Genomic DNA, 25,555 nt, shown 5'->3' with positions numbered 1-25,555 from the left:
ACCTCACAAATGCACTTCTGGAAGAATGGTCAAACATTCCCATAGACACACTCCTAAACCTTGTGGACGGCCTTCCCAGAAGAGTTGAAGCTGTTATAGCTGCAAAGGGCGGGGCCAACTCAATATTGAACCCTACGGACTAAGACTGGGATGCCATTAAAGTTCATGGGGCAGATCCACAAAATAATTACGCCGCGTAATTTTAAAGAGACTATAGATGTAATTTTGAATTTTAAAGAGACCATAGATGTGCTACATTTGATGCCAAGAGACTACAGATATACTACATTTGATGGTCAGAGATTACAGATATGCTACATGCCAAGAGACTACAGATATACTACATTTGATGGTCAGAGACTATAGATATGCTACATTAGATGTGCCAAGAGACTACAGATATACTACATTGGATGGTCAGAGACTATAGATGTGCTACATTTGATGCCAAGAGACTACAGATATGCTACATTTGATGGTCAGAGACTATAGATATGCTACATTAGATGTGCCAAGAGACTACAGATTAGGGATGAGTCGAACACCCCCCCCCCATTCGGTTCGCACCAGAACCTTCGAACGGACCGAACGTTCGCGCAAACATTTAGAACCCCATTGACGTCTATGGGACTCGAACGTTCAAATTCAAAAGTGCTAATTTTAAAGCCTAATATGCAAGTTATTGTCGTAAAACGTCTTTGAGAACCCGGGTCTTGCCCCAGGGAACATGTATCAATGGAAAAAAAGTTTTAAAAACTGTCGTTTTTTTTCAGGACTCCTGAAAAAACGACCGTTTTTAAAACTTTTTATCTATTGATACATGTTCCCTCGGGCAAGACCCGGGTTCTCAAAGACGTTTTCACAGGCATACTATAGACACCCAGCAGGTACAATATTTAAAGGAATTTTTCATTTTGTTTTTTCATTTAAGCATCATTAAAATCACTGCTCGTGAATCTTTAGGTGCAAACTACAGAGCACACGGCCAGTACACACCAAGTAGCTTTAGGTGCAAACTACAGAGGACACAGGCAATAAACCACGTAAGAATACTGCAGCTAGCACAATCACCTGCCTGCCAGTAAATTAGGAAGAACTGATCTAGCTAAACTATACAGTGTATAAATATATGTACAACACCTGGGATGTATATATATCCTCTACACACTGTAACATTAACTGACTAGCCTGCCTGCTCTATCTACCTGCAAAAAATGACACTCTCTCTCTGTCTCTCTCTGTTCTCTGTTAACTGCCGCAACACACTACACAAGGCCGCCCTGCAGGCGGCCTTTTATAGTGTGAGGCGTGTACTAAACCCCCTGAGCCATAATTGGCCAAAGCAACCCTGGCTTTGGCCAATTATGTCTCTCCGTTTTTTGCACGCTGTGATTGGCCAAGCATGCGGGTCATAGTGCATGCTTGGCCAATAATCAGCCAGCGATGCCGCAGTGAATTATGGTCTGTGAAACGTAACTCGAATTTGGCGCGAACGACCCGTTTTGTTAGTATTTCGACGAACGATCGAGCATACGATGTTCGAGTCGAACATGAGTTTGACTTAAATACGAAGCTCATCCCTACTACAGATACTGTATACTACATTGGATGGTCAGAGTTAGTAGAGATGCTACATTTAATTGTCAGAGACTATAGATATGCTACATTAGATGTGCCAAGAGAGTACAAATATACTACATTGGATGGTCAGAGATAGTAGAGATGCTACATTTGATTGTCAGAGACTATATATATGCTACATTAGATGTGCCAAGAGACTAGAGATATACGACATTGGATGGTCAGAGATAGTAGAGATGCTACATTTGATGGTCAGAGACTACAGATATGCTACATTAGATGCCAAGAGACTACAGATATACTATATTGGATGGTCAGAGCTGGTAGAGATGCTACATTTGCCTTTCGGATCTAAGATGCAATACTTTGGCGTCCGCTGGGTGGCGTTCACGTCGTTTTCCGCGTCGGGTATGCAAATTAGCTATTTCCGTCGATCCACGAACGTACGAGCGGCCGGCGCATTTTTTTTACGGCGTCGCTAGTCGGCTTTTTCCAGCGTATAGTTAAAGCTGTTATTTTGCGGCGTATAGTTAGATTTGCCATGTTAAGTATGGCCGTCGTTCCCGCGTCGAAATTAGAATTTTTTTTATTTTTTGCGTAAGTCGTCCGTGAATAGGGATGTACGTAATTCACGTCTAAGTTAAAAAAATTATGTCGTTGCAAAGTCATTTAGCGCAATGCACGGCGGGAAATTTAGAAACGGAGCATGCGCAGTTCATTCGGCGCGGGGACGCGCTTCATTTAAATGAAACACGCCCCCTAATCGCCAATTTGAATTCCCCTGCCAGAGATACACTACGCCGCTGTAACTTACGGCATAAATTCTTCCAGGATTCGAACCGACCAAAAGTAAGTTACAGCGGCGTAGCGTATCTCTTATACGCTGCGCCCATCTATTTGTATGTGAATCTGCCCCCAAGAGACTACAGATATACTACATTTGATGGTCAGAGACTATAGATGTGCTACATTTGATGCCAAGAGACTAGAGATATACTACATTGGATGGTCAGAGACTGTAAATATGATACAGAAGATGGCCAGAGACTGCACATGTGCTCTTATTGTGTTCCCTACAGCCCACTTAAAAATGACATGTGCCACATTTGATATTTATCTCAGTAAGATCCATTATAAAAGATTAAAGATAAAAAAACATATGAAGAGAAAAAAGTTTTGGACAGCACAGAAAAATGTAAATGTGAAAACAATAACCAAACCAAGTAGCTACAAGCATCCAGTCTAAATAATGTTTTTTTCATTTACTGGCTTCAATAAGCACCAAAACACAGACTACATTCTGCAAGGGTGCCCCATTGTTGGTATCAGTGGAAGGAATAGTGCCCTATTGTTGGTATCAGTGGAAGGAATAGTGCCCCATTGTTGGTATTGGTGGAAGGAATAGTGCCCTATTGTTGGTATCAGTGGAAGGAATAGTGACCTATTGTTGGTATCAGTGGAAGGAATAGTGCCCCATTGTTGGTATCAGTGTAAGGAATAGTGCCCCATTGTTGGTATCAGTGGAAGGAATAGTGCCCTATTGTTGGTATCGGTGGAAGGAATAGTGCCCTATTGTTGGTATCGGTGGAACGAATAGTGCCACAGAGCCACATGCGCCCCCCATGGCCCAGGTTGGGCATCTGGGCTCTAACCCTTCTTCGAGGCCCATGTTTTAGGGGTTTAGAGAGAAAGGGAGTATTTTTGGTATTTGTGCTTGTCTTGTTCAGTAATGAATTGCATAGCAGGTAAAATTTCTCCTTTATGGTTATACAGGCAGAAAGTACGGGTGACAATTCTGGTGCCCTTGCTTTATTTCCATGTCAATACACCATCCTGTGGCTGGCACGCCATAATCAAGCTGAAATAAACGTTTCTAAAACAGAGTTCTCAGAAATGTAATTTGCAGATGACGTCTCTTCTAATGCTAGGGAATTCCAGACAGTTGTGTAACGGCATGCCTTTACGTCAAATATGTTTAAAGGAACACTCCGCTACATGCTATTTTTTAAAGAGACCTTGCACTCTCCGGTTTTAGTAACTCTCCCCCCTTGTCCCTGCAGGGCAAATGGCAGCCCCCTGGAAAGGTGACCCCCCAGCCGTCATTTACTTACCTTACCAGTAATCGCTCTCTGCACTGTCCTTCTCCGCAACCATCCTGAAAACCAACACAATACCTGCCACGTTCGAGTATGAAGGGTCATGTGGCTTCCTCCCCTTGACAGCACCTGGGTCTAGCAGCCAAAAGCCAAGCCCTAACTCTGTGACATCACCGTTCCCGCGAGTCACCAATACCATTCAGTCTACATGGACGCACGACTGGTAGAACAATGGTACATGACTGATACAAGACTGGAATAAGAGTGGTACATGACTGGTACAAGACTGGTATGAAATTGGAACAAGACGGGCACATAACTGGCTTACGACTAGAATACGTTTGGTACATGACTGGTACATGACTGGTACAAAATTGTAACAAGACTGCTTCAAGACTGGTACAACAATTGTACATGACTGATACAAGACTGGAACAAGTCTGGTACATGACTGGTACAAGACTGGTATGAAATTGGAACAAGACTGGCACATAACTGGCGTACGACTAGAATACGTTTGGTACATGACTGGTGCAAGACTGGAACAAGACAAGTACAAGACTGGTACAAAAATTGGAACAAGACTGGCACACGACTGGTACAACAATGGTACATGACTGATACAAGACTGGAACAAGACTGGTACATGACTGGTACAAGACTGGTATGAAATTGGAACAAGACTGGCACATAACTGGCGTACGACTAGAATACGTTTGGTACATGACTGGTACAAAATTGTAACAAGATTGGTACATGACTGGTACAAAATTGTAACAAGACTGGTACATGACTGGTATGAAATTGGAACAAGACTGGCACATAACTGGCGTATGACTAGAATACATTTGGTACATGACTGGTGCAAGACTGGAACAAGACTAGTACAAGACTGGTACAAAAATTGGAACAAGACTGGCACACGACTGGTACAACAATGGTACATGACTGATACAAGACTGGAACAAGACTGGTACATGACTGGTACAAGACTGGTATGAAATTGGAACAAGACTGGCACATAACTGGTACAAAATTGTAACAAGACTGGTACATGACTGGTACAAAATTGTAACAAGACTGGTACATGACTGGTACAAAACTGGAACAAGACTGCTTCAAGACTGGTACAAGACTGGTACTTGTCCTGGTCCATTGAGAGTACTGAAACCATTGGATAAACATGCAAGCCAAAGCTACCGTAATATTTCCAGGAAGGGAAGAGAGGTCTGTTTTTGGCTAGACATTTTGGCCACCCCAAATTGACAACATCATCTGCTTTAACCAAATGTTGTACACTTGGCACAATTGAAAATTTGTGATTATCTACTTTAAACCCTGACACAATAATGTGTTGCATTGAAGCAGTCCATTGAAATGAATGAACTGCCAGTGCACAAAATAGACAAAAAAAATGACATGAGCAATTTTTTCAGATGCAGGACATCTGGGTGCCCTGGTCTCCTCCAACACTAGAAGACATGCTGTTAGGTTACTTGGCATGCCTAAGATAGCGGCCTCTCCTCCTAGGCACCTTGAGTCCTCAGGGAGAAAAGCACTATAGAAATACAATTTAAAGTGGAGTTTCCATCCCAAAATGTTTTTTTCATTATTGTGCTCATTAGACCTAAAAAAGAAAAAATGAAAAAAAGAAAAAAATTTTTTTTACTCATTTGGAATTGCCTGTCCCACAAAATCTGCCTTTGGAATCACCTAGGATCCTGACATCATCTCCCTCTAATGCTCCTGGGAAATGTGTGTCATCATTTCCCAGGATGCAGTGCGCTACCCAATTATCACTCCCCATCCAAGACTTCCAGGAAGTATTAGGTAGATTCAGAAAGAGTTAGGCCGGCTTATCAGTAGATAAGCTGACCTAACTCCGAATCTACGCCGCTGTATGTTTAAGCGTATGCTCAAACAGAGATACGCTTAAACATATCTAAGATAGGCCGGCTTGCGCTGTCCTATCTTAGATTGCAATTTTTCGGATGGCCGCTAGGTGGAGCTTCCATTGCGGCCGGCGTAGATTATGTAAATGAGCTTGTACCCCGATTCACAAATGTACGCCCGGCCGGCGAAGTCGTATTACGTCGTTTCCGTAAGACCTTAGGCGGCCTAAAGTTATTCCACCTATGAGGTGGAATAACAATGTTAAAGTATGGCCGCTGTTCCCGCCGCGAGGTTCGAATTTTTTATGTCGTTTCCGTAAGTCGTCCGCGAATCGGGAGTTACGTCGTTTACGTCCACGTCAAAATCAATAGGCCCGTACGGCGTACTTAGCCGCAGTGCGCACTGGGAAATGTAGGCGCCCGGCGCATGCGCAGTAGCATATAACTTCAAAAAACGTGAGGTCAAGCCTCATTACCATACAACACGCCCCCCTCCAATTTGAATTAGGCGCCCTTACGCCCGCCGCGATTACACAACGCCGCCCTAAGTAAGGAGGTAAGTGCTTTGAGAATCATGTACTTGCCTCTCTTACTTAAGGCGGCGTAGTGTAAACACGCTAGGCTACGCCGTCTTAACATTGCACGGCCGTACCTGAATCTACCTATAAGTGCTTGTGGGCTTCACAATGCCCACAAGCAAAATGACAACAGTGTGGACATAGTTTTATAAACGATCTTTTTTGAATAACTATGCGGAGCGGCGGCGGATTGTAAAATAGTAAGTGACCGGATTTATATTATAAAAACGCATGATAAAAGGACATACATTTAAAAAATGCTAATTGTGGTTGGAACCTTGCTTTAAGTTAAATTAAAAATCAAACACACTAGTGCCCTTGCATGCATTGTGGTGAACTGCAATGGTGCAGCAAATATGTAATGCGTTGGGGTGCCATTGACAAATAATGACAGTGCAATGTGTTTTTGTATGTAACGCATCCTAACATGCTTTACAGTAACACTCACGCTACTACAACACGCTGCACCGGAGAGGTCTGAATGGGCCCTTAAGGTATGCTTAGGCCTGCTAAAATGACAAACAACAATCATATTGGTTGAGTGACACTTAGTATGCCTCAGGGTTCAGGCACATGGACGTATCTGCAGGTGTATGGACATAAAGCATACAGTACGCCTGTTTTTTTGATGCCTGGGAACACCAGCCCAATGGGGACACAGACAACAATACAAATCTGACCGAGGTTCTAAACCTTCCCACTAAGTCCAAAAAAAGTTATGCCCCGTACACACGATCTTTTTTTTCGTCGGAAAAACCTTGGCTGGTTTTTCCGACGGAATTCCGCTCAAGCTTGGCTTGCATACACACGGTCACACAAACGTTCTCTGAACTTTCGAACGCCAAGAAGGCGGTGACGTACAACACTACGACGAGCCCAGAAAATGAAGTTCAATGCTTCCGAGCATGCGTCAAATTGTTTCCGAGCATGCGTCGGAATTGCTACAGACGATCAGAATTTTCAATCAGAATTCTTTCCGTCTGAAAAATTGAGAACCTGCTCTCAATTTTTTGTTGGCGGAAATTTCGACAGCAAAAGTCCGATGGAGCATACATGCGGTCGGAATTTCCGACCAAAAGCTCACATCGGACTTTTGCTGGTGGAATTTTCCGACCGTGTGTACGCGGCATTACACTTAAAGATATCTTTAATCCCATTACAGCTTGATGAATCAAGGCCATTGAATGATATAACTCCTGATCCTAACTGATGGCCTAGCACCTAAAATAAGGGAGACACATTAACAGAAATATGGAGGCTGTAAATGGACAGCGGAGTCCATTGATTCCTGACTGCCCATAGAGCCAAGCAGGCTCTGTCCATGTCTACTCTGCAGACACTGAGCAGACACAGACCTGTCATTTACCCGCTCTGCTCCGATCAGCAGGGGATTTGTGAGTAGATCCTCTGCTGATTGGAATGGAATCCACCCCGTGTGAAAGAGGCCTCAGATCCCTGTGCTGAGTTCCCAGGTCTACACACTTGCTGTGCCCATTATGAGGGTTTCTCACTATTCCTATACTGAGTTACAAGATCTGTACACCTTCTGTGCCCAATATGAGGGTCTCCCACCATCTTGGCACTGACTTCCCAGGTCTGACACCTGCTGTGCCCATTATGTGCCCATCCCTTCACTGCGTTCCCGGGTCTGCACAACTGTTATCCAGGTTATGAGGAGTTTCCACCATCCCTGTGCCAGGTCTCCATGTCTACACATCTGTTGTGCACATTATAAGGGGTTCCCACCATACCTGCATGGAGTTGCTGGGTCTGCGCATCTTTTGTGCCCATTATAAGGGATTCCCACCATCCCAAAGCTGAGTTCCTGGGACTGAACACCTGTTGTGCTCATTATGGGGGGTTACCACAATCCCAGAGCTGAGTTTCTGCGTCTGTGCACCTGTTGTGCCCATTATGAGGGGTTCCCACCATCCCAAAGCTGAGTTCCTGGGTCTGCACGCCTGCTGTGCCATTTATGCGGGGTTCCCATCATCCTAGAGCTGAGATCCTGGGTCTGCACACCTGTTGGGATTTCTTACCATCCCTGCATGAAGATACTGGGTCTGTACAATTGAGGTGTCCAGTATCGGAGGTCCCCACTATCCCTGTGCTGAGCTCCTGGATTTGCGCACCTGCTGTGCCCATGGGCATCCGCAGAACTTTTTTCAGGGGGGCAACATTTTAAGGTCACCCATGTTCTGCCCTTTTTCGACAATGTCATTATCACAGTCAGAGACTGCGGACATAGTAAAGATACACCCAGATACATTACACCCCCCATACACACAGATACGTTACACCCCCATACACACAGATACATCCAGATACATTACACCCCCCATACACACAGATACATTACACCCCCAAACACACAGATACATTACACCCCCATACACACTGATACATCCAGATACATTACACCCCCCATACACACAGATACATTACACCCCCATACACACAAATACATTACACCCCCATACAAACAAATACAATACACCCCCAAACACACAGATACATTACACCCCCATCCACACAGATACATTACACCCCCATCCACACAGATACATTACACCCCCCATACACACAAATACATTACACCCCCATACACACAAATACATTACACACAAATACATTACACCCCCATACATACAGATACATTACTCCCCAATACACACAGATACATCCAGATACATTACACCCCCCCATACACACAGATACATTACACCCCCAAACACACTGATACATCCAGATACATTACACCCCCCATACACACAGATACATTACACCCCCATACACACAAATACATTACACCCCCATACACACAGATACAATACACCCCCAAACACACAGATACATTACACCCCCATCCACACAGATACATTACACCCCCATACACACAAATACATTACACACAGATACATTACACCCCCATACACACAGATACATTACACCCCCAAACACACTGATACATCCAGATACATTACACCCCCCATACACACAGATACGTTACACCCCCATACAAACAAATACAATACACCCCCAAACACACAGATACATTACACCCCCATCCACACAGATACATTACACCCCCATACACACAAATACATTACACCCCCATGCACACAAATACATTACACACAGATACATTACACCCCCAAACACACTGATACATCCAGATACATTACACCCCCCATACACACAGATACATTACACCCCCATACACACAAATACATTACACCCCCATACACACAAATACATTACACCCCCATACAAACAAATACAATACACCCCCAAACACACAGATACATTACACCCCCATACACACAAATACATTACACCCCCATACACACAAATACATTACACACAGATACATTACACCCCCATACACACAAATACATTACACCCCCACACACACAGATACATTACACCCCCCATACACACAGATACATTACTCCCCAATACACACAGATACATCCAGATACATTACACCCCCCCATACACACAGATACATTACACCCCCAAACACACAGATACATCCAGATACATTACACCCCCCATACACACAGATACATTACACCCCCACACACACAGATACATTACACCCCCCATACACACAGATACATTACACCCCCATACACACAGATACATACAAAGATGACAGAAAGAATTAAATGGATTACTAACCCCCGACTGATTGTGTGCACTTGCCTATAGGTAGCACCGGGGGGGGCATTTAACCCCCTTGCCCCTACCTGCGGACGCCCATGGCTGTGCCCATCATGAGGGGCATCCACGATTCCGGTGCTGAGTTCTCGGGTCTGCACACCTGCTGTGCCTATTATTAGGCGCTCCCACAATCCCGGTGCTGAGTTCCTGGGTCTGTACACCTGCCATGCCCATTACAAAGCGTTCCCACCATCCCTGTGCTGAGTTACCAGGTCTGCACACCTACTATGCCCATTATCAGAGGTTCCCCCCATCTCTTTTGGCGAATGTAACAGGAGGAGGTTGGACACACAAAGTGGAACTCCCAGGTGGACAGGGATACGTTTGGGAAAGCTGGAAGATCTCACTGTCGAAGCAGGTCAACGACCCTTTAAAATAAGGTCAAATATTTTTGCATATTAGTATCCAAAAATCAATAACCCCCTTGCCCCCAACCAGAATTCAGCACTAGATACAGAATAGACCATAAACAAGCTCAGCCTCTGTATCAGACAAGCCAAGGCTGAGCCGGGTAGCCCCCTTACCTTGTGCAAAGTTGACCCAGAGCAGCAGAAGTTTCCAGACAAGGGCCATCGTCACCTTATGTCCAGCCTTGTCCCTTGGATTATCTCCCCCCAGCCAATGTTGGACGGTCTGTAGGGGGGAGCCTCCTATGTTGCTTGTCTCCCAGGTGAATGACGAGCTTTACAGAATCGAGGACATAACTCAGAACTGGTTTGGCGATGAAAGCGTCACTCCTCGCCTTTTTTTTCTTCCAAGTGACCCGTCCCCTCCCCTTTCAAATATGCAGAGAAAATATTCAGATTTACAGTTATACTTTGGGTGAGACACTTCCCCGAAGATGAATAAGACACTCTGGGCCAGATTCACAACCAGCGGGCGCAACTTAACTTTTCCGATTTAAGTTACACCGCCGCAAATTTTCTGCCTAAGTGCCCGATCCACAAAGCACTTACCTGGAAATTTGCAGCAGTGTAACTTAAATCCATCCGGCGCAAGGCAGGCCCAATCGAATGGGGCGAGTCCCATTTAAATTAGGCGCGCTCCCACGCCGGACGTACTGCGCATGCTCCGTCGGGTAAATTACCCGACGTGCATTGCGCTAACTGACGTCGCACTAACGTAAATGGCGTCCAGCGCCATTCACGGACGTCTTACGCAAACGACGTTGATGTTTAAATTTCGACACGGGAACGACGGCCATACTTACCATGGCTTAAGAGAACTAGAGCTCAGCCCTAGTTTTACGCGGCGTAGCACGACGGAAACTACGTAGATTTGGGGTGGTATTAAGGCACTTTAGCGCTAGAAACAGCCTCTGGAAAGCACCTGAAAACCGCCTCCCATTCATTCCAGTGGGACGGTGAGCTTGCGAGACGTTCCGAAAAGTCCTGCTAGCAGCAGCTTTGGGGCGGGTTGGGAGCGATGTCTTTAGCGCTCCCGAAATGCCCTGCCCATTGGAATGAATGGGCAACGCTTTCAAATTGCCTTAAAAGCGATTTGAAAGGGCAGCAAAATGGAAGATTATAACCCTTTTTTTGAGTTAAAAGCGCCCGCTAGTGGCCGAAAAAACAAGCGCTGCTTTAGCATGAATGGACAGGTGGCTCAGTGATTACTTCGGGCCAGATCCTCAAACGAATTACGCTGGCATATCGATGGATACGCAGCGGAATTTCAAAGTTCCACCGTCGTATCTCTGTTTTGTATCCACAAAACAAGATTCAACGGAATCTGGGCTCGATCCGACAGGCGTCTTAGTACGCCGTCGGATCGTAGGTGCATATTTACGCTGGCCGCTAGGTGGCGTTTCCGTCGAATTCTGCGTCGAGTATGCAAATTAGCTAGATACGGCGATCCACGAACGTACGTCCGGCCGTCTCATTTTTTTACGTCGTTTGCGTTCGGCTTTTTCTGGCGTAAAGTTACCCCTGCTATATAAGGGAAATCCTATGTTCTAAGTATGGCCGTCGTTCCCGCGTCGAATTTTGAAAATGTTACGTCGTTTGCGTAAGACGTTCGCGAATAGGGATTTGCGTAGAATGACGTCACCGTCGTAAGCATTGGCTTGTTCCGGTTTAATTTCGAGCATGCGCACTGGGATACCCCTACGGACGCCATTAAAAAAAAACGTAATTTACGTCGGGTCACGACGTATTAACATAAAACATGCCCCATCACATAGATTTGAATTGCGCGGCCCTACACCAGGAGAATTACGCTACGCCGCCGTAACTTTAGAGGCAAATGCTTTGTGAATACAGCATTTGCCTCTCAAAGTTGCGGCGGCGTAGCGTTACTAGGATACGCTACGCCTGCATAAAAATACGATCCGCTACGTGGATCTGGCCCTCCATCTGTAAAATGTCGCCTATGGAACATTTAAAGTACCGTTCCACAGGCACACGCAATGGTAAGGCTTGGCTTGTTTGGTATTTATTTACCCAGCACAATCTCATCTTTTATAGTGTACCAACAAATTGGGTAATATATTGTGTTTGTGCACCCTAAAATTAACTTTAGTATTGTGTATTAATTACTGAAATCTTGCAACTTGATAAACTATTGCGTCAATATAGTGTAACAAAAAAAGTTGGAACTACCACTATTTTATTCTGCAGGGTCTTTGCTTTCAGAAATCTATAATGTTTGGTAATTTTAAGCAATCTTTAGACCTAAAATTATATTTTAAACATGTGTGCAAAACATTGCAAAAACGGGTTCAAGTCCATTGAACCCCTTAAAACAAACTTGGAATTTTAAATGTACTTTTTATTTGATTGAGGTTACAGGTGGAGCAGTCTTTGACCAAACCCTATCCACACCTTCCTAAAAAAAAATAGTAATATGTGAATTTAGGAAATTATTTATTGGTGTGTTGTAGGGTGGATAAAGTTCCCTCCCGCAAGTATGTCATCATAAAATGACGCTGCAAATGCAGATTCCATTCTCCACCGCACAGAAAACGTCAGTGTCTAGGTGTCCACATGTGTGCGCCTGGCATGTTTTCTACAACTGGTCCTTCCAGTTAAGATATTTCAGGCAGAAGTCATTGCAGCCCTTTGAAAAAAAAAAAAAACGATATTAAGGGGCAGATCCACATACTTTTGCATGGGCGCAGCGTATGTGAAATACCCTACGCCGCTGTAACTTACTTTGCAAATCTTTGAATCCTGAAAGAATTTGCGCCGTAAGTTACAGCGGCGTAGTGTATCTCTCGCGGCGTAAGGGCGCGGAATTCAAATGCGGCGAGTAGGGGGCGTGTTTCATTTAAATGAAGCGCGTCTCCGCCCCGAACGAACTGCGCATGCCCCGTTCGTCAAAACTCCCAGGGTGCATTGCTCCAAATGACGTCGCAAGGACGTCATTGTTTTCGTCGTGAACGTAAATGGCGTCCAGCCCAATTCACGGACGACTTACGCAAACAACGTAAAATTTTTAAAAATATACGCGGGATAGCAGCTTTAACTATACGCCGGAAAAAGCCGAACGGAAACGACGTAAAAGAATGCGACGGCCGCTCGTACGTTCGTGGATCGTCGGAAAAAGCTAATTTGCATACTTGACATGGATTACGACGTGAAAGCCACCCAGCGGCCGCCAGAAAATTGCATCTTAGATCCAACGGCGTACTAAGGCGTCGGATCTAACACAGGTGACGTTGTCTCTTGTTTGGTGGATACCAAAACAAAGATACGACGCGCAAATTTTTAAATTACGCGGCGTATCAACAGATACGCCGGCGTAATTTCTTTGAGGATCTGCCCCTATATATTTTATATAAATAAGGATGACTGGAGTGAATTAAAAAAATATATATTTTGCCGCAAAAAATTACCAGTTTTACCAGATAATTATTTCAGTACAAATTTCATAAATTAATCTGCGTAGAGAAAAAAATCTAGAACTATTTATAGGGTGTTTTTGTTTTATTTATATATATCAAATAGTTTTGTTTATTTAATTTGGTGTTTACTTGTATTTGATTTTTACTCTCCTTTTTTTTGTGTGTACTTGTTTATTGCTTGTATACTGTCACTTTACGTTTTTTCTTTCTGTGAATTTTTTTTTAAATATTGCAAATAATAATATTTAACTTTTTAGATTTAATAATAAATGTAAAATATTAGGCTAATAAGGGACTGTTTTTTGGAATAAGAACAGCTCCAAGATAGTTCAAAGCAGCTCCCATAACTCTCTCTGCACACGATCGGTCCATCCGATGGACCGTTTTCATCGGTTAACCGATGAAGCTGACTGATGGTCCGTCACGCCTACACACCATCGGTTAAAAAAAAAAAACGATTGTGTCAGAACGCGGTGACGTAAAACACCACAACGTGCTGAAAAAAACGAAGTTCAATGCTTCCAAGCATGCGTCGACTTGATTCTGAGCATGCGTGGATTTTTAACCGATGGTTGTGCCTACTAACAATCGTTTTTGTTCTATCGGTTAGGTATCCATCGGTTAAATTTAAAACAAAAGTGCTTTTTTTTTACCTATGGATAAATAACCGATGGGGCCCACACACGATCGGTTTGGTCCGATGAAAACAGTCCATCAGACGGTTCTCATCGGTTTGACCGATCGTGTGTACGCGCCATTAGGAGACAATGAAAGCCAATTGTACTCTGGAAAAGCGCCAAGAAAAAAACCCAAAAACTTTTCATTAAATCGGTGGAGAAATTAAACCTCTTATGCCCCGTACACACGATCGGACCTTTGTCCGACCAAATTCGAATCGGAATTCCGACGGATTCCATCGGAGTAAAATAGAACATGTTCTCTATGTAAACTCCGATAGAACTCATTGGATTTTCCGATGGAATTACTCCGATGGGGCGTACACACGATCCGTTAAAGGGGGTTAAAGTTCAGTTATCTCCATAATATACTGTAAGTAATATAAAAAATAAAAAAGCAATTTTAATTGATGTTGCCTAGATTAAGCAAAGTGTCAGGTTTCCTTGACTGCAGACTACCAATCTCTACTTGCCTTTCATCAGATGAAATTATTTACCGAAAAATTACCAGTTTTTCAGGAGAAATATTTCAGTACAAATTTCATTCATTGATCTGCTTAAAGAAAAACTGCTAGAAATATTTAAAGTGTGTTTTTTTCTTTTTTTTTCTTTCTATATTTAAATAGTTTAGTTTATTTAATTTAGTGTTTACTTGTTTTTGATTATTTTTTTCTTTTGTGTACTTGATCATTGCTTGTCACTTTACATTTTATATTTGTCTTTTTTTCATTTTTTGCTGTCTGATTTTTTTTTTACTTTCTTTGAATTTTTTTTAAATATTGCATACAATAATAATATTAATCGTAATAATATTTAATGGTTTACATTTAATAATAAATGTCTAATATTACGCTAAAAAGGGGGGGTCTGTTTTTTGCAATAAGAACAGCTTCAAGATAGTTCAAAGAAGTTCCCATAACTCTTAGACTCCATTCACATCTAAGCGACAGCCGCGTTCGCGTGTAGCGGCGTATTTTGCCGCGAGTACAAAACTTTCACTTTTTTTTTTTTTTTTCTCAAAGTCTTCCCATTGCTGTCTATGGGAAAACGCCTATGTCGCCTGAAAAAAAGGGTCCGGGACTTTTTTTCAGGCGACAGGCGTTCAGCGTCTATGAGATGTAAACCATCTCCATAGACAGCAATGGGAATTCTCCCCTCGAGCGACAGAAGCGTCCGGCGTCGGGCGTTTTGTCGCTCAGGTGTGAATGCAGCCTTAGGAGCCAATGAAAGCCAATTGTACTCTGGAAAAGCACCAAAAAAAAAACAGATCCCGGCCCCCCTATGTGAATTGGTAACGGGATACATTGTACCCCTACCATTTCACCAAAAAAAGTGTAAAAAATTGTAAAAAAAAAAAACAAGAGCCAGCTCGGCTCAAGTCCTTTATTAAAAAAATAAAATAACATTTCCAGCGATGTAAAAAAAAAAAGTGCCGCAACAACAGCTCTGCCCTCATGTGCGGCTCCCGCCGAGTGACGCTACGCCAACCGTGACAGCTGTTATATAGCTGATGACGTGTATGGGTGACCCGCACCCCCCCCTCTGACGCCACGGGTCTTGCCCCGTGGCGTCAGAGGGGGCGGGGTCACACGTACACGTCACCGGGTGGCCCTGCCCTCAGCAATACAGTATAACAACTGTCACGGCGGGGGTTGCGTCACTCGGCAGCTGCCTCCCGTGGAGGCGGAACTGTTTCATTTTTTTTTCTCATCATCGTCCCGAGATAGATTACATTGTTGGAATTTTGTTTTAATAAAGGACTTGTCCCAAGCTGGCTTTTGTGTTTTTTAAATTTTTTTACACTTTTTTGTGAAATGGTAGGGGTACAATGTGCCAGTTACCAATTCACATAGGGGGGGGCCGGGATCTGGCAAGGGTAAGGGTTGTGGGGATGAGGCCCTTGTCCCCATCAACATGGGAATTTGGGGGTGACTCTGAAGCACCCCCCCATGCTGAGGGCATGTGGCCTGATATGGTTCAGGAGGGGGGGCCGCTCTCTCGTCCCCCCTCTTTTTTTGTGACCTGCCAGGTTGCGTGCTCGGATAAGGGTCTGGAATGGATTTTTGGGGACACCTACTCCATTTTTTTTTATTTTGGCGCAGGGTTCCCCTTAAAATCCATATCAGACCGGAAGGTCTTACTTAGTAGGAACAGCGATATGTCTCCTCTCCCCTGACAGAACAGGGATTTGTGTGTTTACAGACACAATTCCCCATGCTGGCTCTCGTGCAGGGCCGCCATCAGGGGGGTACAGGCATTACACCTGTAAGGAGCCTGATGGTCCCTAGGGACCCGGCTGGCCCCCCTCTCATTTTTATTTCATTTTTTAAATTTTTTTTTGCATTTGCATTACACCTGTAAGGCCGCGTACACACGGTCGGACAAAACCGATGAGAATGGACCGAGGTTCAGTTTCATCAGTCCAAACCGACCGTGTGTATAGCCCATCGATCTGTTGTCCTTCGGTCCAAAATTTTAAAACATGCTTTAAAATCGAACCGACTCATCAGTTTGGAACGACCGTGTGTACGCGGCCTTAGGGGCCCGATGGCCCTTACAGGTCCTTTTTTTTTTAAATTTTTTTTTTTTTTTTTTTGCATTACACCTATAAGAGGCACAATGGTTCCCAGGGGGCGATTGCGCTGGGCCGGCGGCGTTCGCGCATCGGGTCTCCCGCCGTGCAGCGGGCGCGCGCGTCCTCTGGCGGTTCTTAAAGGGGACCCCTTATGGGGGTTACGTGCAGCAGCGGTGCCATTGTGCAGCAGTAAATATTCGTGAGTTGGTCGGGAACCGTTTAACAGTTGTCACCGGAACAGGAATCTTCCAATGGGGACGCCTGTTCTAAGTCAACACTTCACGTTGAGTCTCTGGGACAAGTCAATAAAATAAACACTGCAAGTAAAAAAATTAAATACTTTGGGCCAGATTCAGAAAGAATATACGTTGGCGTATCTCCAGATACGCCGCTGTAATTTCAAATGTGCGCCCTCGCATCTTTACGCCGATTCACATAGCGAGATACGCCCAAAAACATGGCTTCAGCCGTCTGACGTAACTTGCCTACGCCGGCGTATCGTGGGAGCATAGTTACGCTGGACGCATTTGGCGTTCCCATTATAAATATGCAAATGAGCTAGATACGCCGATTCACGAACGTATTTGCGCCCGGCGTATTAATGTACGCTGTTTACGTAAGGCGTACGACCGGCGTAACTTTACCCCTCATAAAGCAGGGGTAAGTCATGTTAAGGTATGGACATCGGAACAGCGTCGTATTTTACGTCGTTTGCGTAAGTCGTACGTGAATGGGGATGGGCGTAGGTTACGTTCACGTCGACAAAGCATTGAGCCGATGTAACTTAGGGAGAAAATTCGACGTGATAATGAGCATGCGCACGCATGCGCCGTTCGTTAGGTGCGTCATTTACGCAGGGTCATGATTCATTTCATACAACTACGCTGGCCCATATACGCTACGCCACCGCAACTTACGGAGCAAGTGCTTTGTGAATATTGCACTTGCCTGTCTTACGGCGGCGTAGCGTAATTAGGATACGCTACGCCCGCAGAAAAATGCGCCCAGATACGTGAATCTGGCCCTTTTTCTGGGCCAGATTCACTTTCAAATTTTCCGCGTCGTATCTTTATTTGTCATTCACAAACAAAGATACGCCGGCTTTTGGCTAAGATCCGACAGGCGTACGGCTTCGTACGCCTTTGTACGCCTTCGGATCTTAGGTGTAATTCTCCGGCGGCCGCTGGGTGCAGTTTGCGTCGTTTTCCAGCGTCGGGTATGCAAATTAGCTGATTACGGCGATCCACGAAGGTACGCGCGTCCGTCGCATTTTCTTACGTCGTCGCTAGTCGGTTTTTCCCGTCGCAAACATAAGCCTGCTTTTTCATGGCTTACATTTAGAACAGCCATGTTAAAGTATGGCCGTCGTTCCCGCGTCGAATTTCAATTTTTTTTTCGCGTAAGACGTCCGGGAATACGAAACGACGTAACGCACGTCGCCGTTCCAAAAATACGTCGGGGCGCCGTAATTTCGCGCAAAGCACGTCGGGAAATTTTCACACGGAGCATGCGCAGAACGTTCGGCGCGGGAACACGCCTAATTTAAATGGTACACGCCCCATTTGAATTAGGCAGACTTGCGCCGGACGGCTTTACGTTACGCCGCCGCAAGTTTACACGCAAGTGCTTGGTGAATCAGGCACTTGCGCTGAAAACTTGCGGCGGTGTAACGTAAAGACGATACGTTATGCCGCCGCAGATATCTGTGAATCTGGCCCTCTGTGTTTTACCTGCAATTTTTAAGTCAGTTACAGGTTCTCTTCGAGGAACACAAACATTGTTTTTCTTGGTTACATTGATAGATGGAAACTTTTTGAAGCGATTCGGCACTGGAAAGCCGGCCTTAGAACAGTTTAGAACAGCCGTCACTAAATGGCGGCCCGCGGTCCGAGTCCGGCCCGGGTGGCGCTTCTGCCCGGACCGCCATTATCATTTTAAATTTCAGCGTTGGTTTGCTGGGGCCGCGGGTTTCCCCAGCAACCAGTGACGCTGAGAGCGGAGAAGACAAGCAGTCACGGGCCGCGAGGTAGGGGCGTGACGTCACGTGCGTGCCCCGCCCCCTGCTGCATGCGGGTCCACTCCTGGCTCTCCTTGCGAGATTGGGGCGTGACGTCACGCGCGCGCCCCGCCCCCCTGCTGCTCGCATTTCCCGGGCTCTCCTTATCGCGCAGCATGCAAGGTATGTGACAAGTTAATTAGTTGTCACGAATGGGCAGATTTGTTTGTAATTGTGCTGTCATTAATGGTCACGCTGATGGGCACCTTTTTTTTATGTTAAGGGGCACTCTGATGGACGAATTTTATTTTAAGGGGCATGCTGATGGGTATATTTTTAATGTGCACACTGATGAGCATATTTTGTTAAGGGGCACACTGATGGACACATTTTGTTGTGCCCATCAGAGTGCCCCTTAACATAAAATATACCCATCAGCGTACCCCTTAAAATAAAATGTGCCCATCAGAGTGCCCATTAACAAAAAATGTTCCCATCAGCATTTCCCTTAACATAAAATAAGGGTCACGCTGATGGGCACCTTTTATGTTAATGGGCACTCTGATGGGCACATTTTATTTTAAGGGGTATGCTGATGGGTATATTTTATGTTAAGGGGCACTCTGATGGGCACAACAAAATGTGTCCATCAGTGTGCCCCTTAACAAAATATGCTTATCAGTGTGCACATTAAAAATATACCCATCAGCATGCCCCTTAAAATAAAATGTGCCCCTCAGAGTACCCCTTAACATAAAAGGTGCCCATCAGCGTGACCCTTATTTTATGTTAAGGGGCATGCTGATGGGAACATTTATTGTTAAGGAGCACTCTGATTGGCATATTTTATTTTAAGAGCAACACTGATGGGCCCTTTTTGTATTAAGGAGCACTCTGATGGGCAGATTTTATGTTAAGGGGCACATTTTCTTGTGCCCATCAGAGTGCCCCTTCATATAAAATGTGCCCATCAGGATGTCCCTTAACATAAAACTTGTCCATTAGAGTGTCCCTTAACATAAAATGTGCCCATCAGTATGACCCTTATTTTATGTTAAGGGGCACGCTGATGGGCACATTTTATGTTAAGGGGGACTCTGATGGGGACAGCTGATGTAAAGAGGGACTCTGATGGGAATGCCTGATGTAAATGAGCGCTGTGATGGGGACCCCTAATGTAAAGGGGTGCTGTGATGGGGACCTCTGATTTAAAGGAGTGCTGTGATATGGACACCTGATGTAAAGGAGCTCTGTGATGGGGACCCCTGATGTAAAGGGGCACTGTGATGGGGACCCCTGATTTAAAGGAGTGCTGTGATAGGGACACCTAATGTAAAGGGGCACTGTGATGGGGACACCTGATGTAAAGGGGCACTGTGATGGGGACACCTGATGTAAAGGGGTGCTGTGATGGGGACACCCGATGTAAAGGGGCACTGTGATGGGGACACCTGGTGTAAAGGGGCACTGTGATGGAGACACCTGATGTAAAGGGGCACTGTGATGGGGACACCTGGTGTAAAGGAGTGCTGTGATGGGGACCCCTGATGTAAAGGGGCACTGTGATGGGGTCCCCTGATTTAAAGGAGTGCTGTGATAGGGACACCTGATGTAAAGAGGTGCTGTGATGGGGACCCCTGATTTAAAGGAGTGCTGTGATGGGGACACCTGATGTAAAGGGGAACTGTGATATGGACACCTGATGTAAAGGAGCTCTGTGATGGGGACCCCTGATGTAAAGGGGCACTGTGATGGGGACACCTAATGTAAAGGGGCACTGTGATGGGGACACCTGATGTAAAGGGGTGCTGTGATGGGGACACCTGGTGTAAAGGGGCACTGTGATGGGGACACCTGGTGTAAAGGGGCACTGTGATGGGGACACCTAATGTAAAGGGGCACTGTGATGGGGACACCTAATGTAAAGGGGCACTGTGATGGGGACACCTGATGTAAAGGGGCACTGTGATGGGGACACCTGGTGTAAAGGGGCACTGTGATGGGGACACCTGGTGTAAAGGGGCACTGTGATGGGGACACCTGGTGTAAAGGGGCACTGTGATGGGGACACCTGATGTAAAGGGGCACTGTGATGGGGATCCCTGATTTAAAGGGATGCTGTGATGGGGACACCTGATGTAAAGAGGTGCTGTGATGGGGACCCCTGATTTAAAGGAGTGCTGTGATGGGGACCCCTGATTTAAAGGAGTGCTGTGATGGGGTCCCCTGATTTAAAGGGATGCTGTGATGGGGACACCTGATGTAAAGAGGTGCTGTGATGGGGACCCCTGATTTAAAGGAGTGCTGTGATGGGGACCCCTGATTTAAAGGAGTGCTGTGATAGGGACACCTGATGTAAAGAGGTGCTGTGATGGGGACCCCTGATGTAAAGGGGCACTGTGATGGGGTCCCCTGATTTAAAGGGATGCTGTGATGGGGACCCCTGATTTAAAGGAGTGCTGTGATGGGGACACCTGATGTAAAGGGGTGCTGTGATGGGGACACCTGATGTAAAGGGGTGCTGTGATGGGGACACCTGATGTAAAGGGGCGCTGTGATGGGGGCACCTGATATAAAGGGGCGCTGTGATGGGGAAAATGGGGACTTGAGATTCGGACCTCGGCCCAAAGAAAATTTTAGTGACCGGACCTCCTTGAATTTTAATTCAAGACCCCTGGTTTAGAAGTTCTTAGCAAAGCAAAGTATGTGACATCAAAGAATATTCTGCCATTTTGTTCCATCTGTGCTCTTTAATCTCAGAGTAAAGGATCTGAATGGTTTATATGTTTCTTTTCAAAGTGTTTTTTCTTCTTTTACTTGTTTGTAGTTCTAAAAAAGAATGATCTTTAAAGATTCCAAATATATACTCCAGCTATTTAACCACTTAAGACCCGGACCATTATGCAGGTTCAGGACCTTGCCCCCTTTTTGCGATTCGGCACTGCGTCGCTTTAGCTGACAATTGCGCGGTCGTGCGACGTGGCTTCCAAACAAAATTGGCGTCCTTTTTCCCCCACAAATAGAGCTTTCCTTTGGTGGTATTTGATCACCTCTGCGGTTTTTAGTTTTTTGGGGATATTAATTATAGCAAAAACTAAAAAATATTGTTATTTTTTCGAAATTGTCGCTATTTTTTTGTTTATAGCGCAAAAAATAAAAACAGCAGAGGTGATCAAATACCACCAAAAGAAAAAAAGGACGTAAATTTTGTTTGGGTGCAGCGTCGCACGACCGCGCAATTGTCAGTTAGACCCCTTTCACATTGCAGGCACTATGGACCAGATTCACAAAAGAGATACGCCGTCGTATCTCTGAGATACGATTGTCGTATCTATGCGCCTGATTCATAGAATCAGTTACGCATAGATAGCCCTTAGATCCGACAGGTGTAACTGACTTACATCGTCGGATCTTAGGCTACAATTCTAGGCCGGCAGCTAGGTGGCGATTCCATTGCGGTTGGCGTAGAATATGCAAATGACTAGTTACGCCGATTCACGAACGTCCGCTTTGCCCGTCGATCTAAATTTACGTTGTTTCCGTAGAGATGCGTCGCGTAAAACTAAGCATGCCCTCTAGGTGGTCTAACCAATATTAAGTATGGCCGTCGTTCCCGCATCAAATTTTTAAATTTCACGTCGTTTGCGTAAGTCGTCCATGAATGGAGCTGGACGCCATTTACGTTAATGTCGAAACCAATGACGTCCTTGCGACGTCATTTAGTGCAATGCATGTCGGGAAATTTTAGGGACGGAGCATGCGCAGTACGTTCGGCGCGGGAACGCGCCTAATTTAAATGGTGCCCGCCCCATTTGAATTAGGCGGGCTTGCGCCGAGCGGATTTACGTTACACCGCCGCAAGTTTACAGGTAAGTGCTTTGTGAATCAGGCACTTACGCTGTAAACTTGCGGCGGTGTAACGTAAATGGGATACGTTACGCCGCCGCTGCGCAGTGTAAATGTACCTGAATCTGGCCCTATAACTTTTGCGCAAACCAATGAATAAACGCTTATTGCGATTTTTTTTTTACAAAAAATATGTAGAGGAATACCTATTGGCCTAAACTGAGGAAAAACATTTTTTTTTAATATATTTTTGGGGGATATTTATTATAGCAAAAAGTAAAAAATATTCATTTTTTTCAAAATTGTCGCTCTATTTTTGTTTATAGCGCAAAATCTAAAAACCGCAGAGGTGATCAAATACCACCAAAAGAAAGCTCTATTTGTGGGAAAAAAGGACGCCAATTTTGTTTGGGAGCCACGTCGCACGACCGCGCAATTGTCAGTTAAAGCGACGCAGTGCCGAATCGCAAAAAGTGCTCTGGTCTTTGACCAGCAATATGGTCCGGGGGTTAAGTGGTTAAAGCGACGCAGTTCCGAATCGCAAAAAGTGCTCCGGTCAGGAAGGGGGTAAATTCTTCTGGGGCTGAAGTGGTTAGAACAGAACTCAGCTTTTAAATGTTAAAGAATTCTACGATAAAGAAAAAAAACGAATCGTAATAAATTCCCTTTGCAAAATAATGTTTTTATTCTAAGCTAAATTTAACTCAAGAATATTTTTAGACACAAAACATAGTCACATGTCTGAGAAACGCAGAGGGGAAAAACAGAACGCTTCCAGGCACCATCATGAAAGAACGTCTGTCACACGCTTTTTATCATTGTTAGTTATGACTTATGTGAGAGCCGCAGTGACTCACAGAGAGCTCTGCCTCTGCTAACAAGGACATAAAGTACTCGGATGTGCCGAAAAATCCCATATTACTGTCCTGAATCACCTTCATACAAACTATAACCCGAGAGACCTTTATTAGTTCAGTCGAGCTGTCCCGAGCCTTTCAGAGTGTTTCTGAGGCTCTCCGGCGCCCCCCCACCTCTGGCCACGTGCGGTATTGCATTCCATAGAAGTCAATGCGGAACAAATTATTTTTGTTTCCATTGACTTCTATGGGGAAACTCCCTTTGATATGTGAGTGCTTTGGATTACGAGCATTCTCCTGGAACGGATTATACTCGTAATCCGAGGTTCCACTGTACAATCTTTATGTAATAAAAGATTAATAACTGTACATACATCCAATGTACAAACTGGTATTGTCACTTGTTTTATTAAACTTACTGCACTATGATATCCATTATGCTTCTCCTGAGCTTTTTTGGTACATCAAGGTAAGGAGACACCTCTGGAACTGAGAACCATCCCCCTTTATACTCAGTGGTGGCTGGTGCTCAAAATTGTTGGGGGGGCGCAATCAAACGAAAAAAAAAACACATCAATTGCAGCCTTACTGTGCCCATCAATTGCCTCCACTGTGCCCATCAAACGCAGCCACTGTGCCCATCAAACGCAGCCACTGTGCCTATCAAACGCAGTCACTGTGCCATAAAATTGTCGCCACTGTGCTATACAATTGTCGCCACTGTGCCATAAAATTGTTGCCACTGTGCCATGCCATGAAACGCAGCCACTGTGCCATCAATTGTTGCCACTGTGCCCATTAATTGTTGCCACTGTGCCATGCCATCAATTGTCGCCACTGTGCCATGCCACTGTTGCCACTGTACACAACAATTGTCGCCACTGTGCCATGCCAAATGCAGCCACTGTGCCATGCCATTGTCGCCACTGTGCCCATCAATTGTCACCAATGTGCCATGCCATTGTCGCCACTGTGCCATCAATTGTTGCCATTGTGCCATTAATTTTTGCCACTGTGCCCATCAATTGTCACCACTGTGCCATGCCATTGTCGCCACTGTGCCATCAATTGTTGCCACTGTGCCATCAATTGTTGCCACTGTGCCCATCAATTGTCACCAATGTGCAATTCCATTGTCGCTACTGTGCCATCAATTGTCACCAATGTGCCATGCCATGTCGCCACTGTGCCCATCAATTGTTGCCACTGTGCCATGCCATTGTCGCCACTGTGCCATCAATTGTTGCCACTGTGCCCATCGATTGCCGCCAGTTTGCCCCTAAAATGCTGCCAGATTCCCCCCTGCCTGGCATTTACCTTTCTCGGTCAGCCATCCTCGGATCTTCCTCCACGATCCCTCGATGTAGTCCCACCCTTGATGTCGCTTCAGCCAATCAGGTTACCGGTAACCAGAACTGGTGAACCTGATTGGCTGAGACGAGTGTCAGTGTTAACTAAGAAATGCACACCCCCTGCGTCACCTGGTTAACTATTTGGAAGCTGATTACAGCCCTCAGGCTGGCTCTGATAGATACTTCCAAAGCCAACCAGCTGCCGGTATTCAGATGGCCGGCACTCAGGACGCTTTCTACGTTGCAGATAGAGAAAGGAGCTGTGTGTTAGTGGGCGTCCTGACTCTCCTGTAGTGCAAGGGAGGGGGCGAGCACGACACTCCACACCAGGGAGATAGCCTTGCATTACTGTGTGGAGTTACAGACAGAAGAACAGGAAGTGAGGATTTCTCAGAAGAAATAAGGACATTTAAAAGCAAAATGGAAGGATGAGGTAAGTGAAGGAGGACTGCGCTAAGGTAAAGGAAGATATTTAGGGAAAAAAAATTACCTTTACGACCCCTTTAAGTCTTCATAACGACCCTCAGGGTGTGTC

The 25,555-nt window shown here is 45.2% G+C and overlaps 1 protein-coding gene across 1 annotated transcript in view; it reads right to left on the bottom strand.

The window, feature by feature from the left end:
* LOC120916400 (urokinase plasminogen activator surface receptor-like) overlaps positions 1-10,581 on the bottom strand; it is a 54,750-nt gene extending 44,169 nt beyond the window's left edge. The window contains exon 1 of the mRNA XM_040327355.1: positions 10,398-10,581. Within this exon, the coding sequence (XP_040183289.1) occupies positions 10,398-10,446 (49 nt within the window). The 5' untranslated portion in view covers positions 10,447-10,581. The remainder of the gene's footprint in view (positions 1-10,397) is intronic.
* Positions 10,582-25,555: the final 14,974 nt, after the last annotated feature.

This window comes from Rana temporaria, chromosome 10 (genome assembly GCF_905171775.1).
Source record: "Rana temporaria chromosome 10, aRanTem1.1, whole genome shotgun sequence".
NCBI lineage: Eukaryota > Metazoa > Chordata > Amphibia > Anura > Ranidae > Rana > Rana temporaria.
The sequence above is the reverse complement of the archived record's forward strand: the minus strand, read 5'-3'. Positions and strand labels throughout refer to the sequence as shown.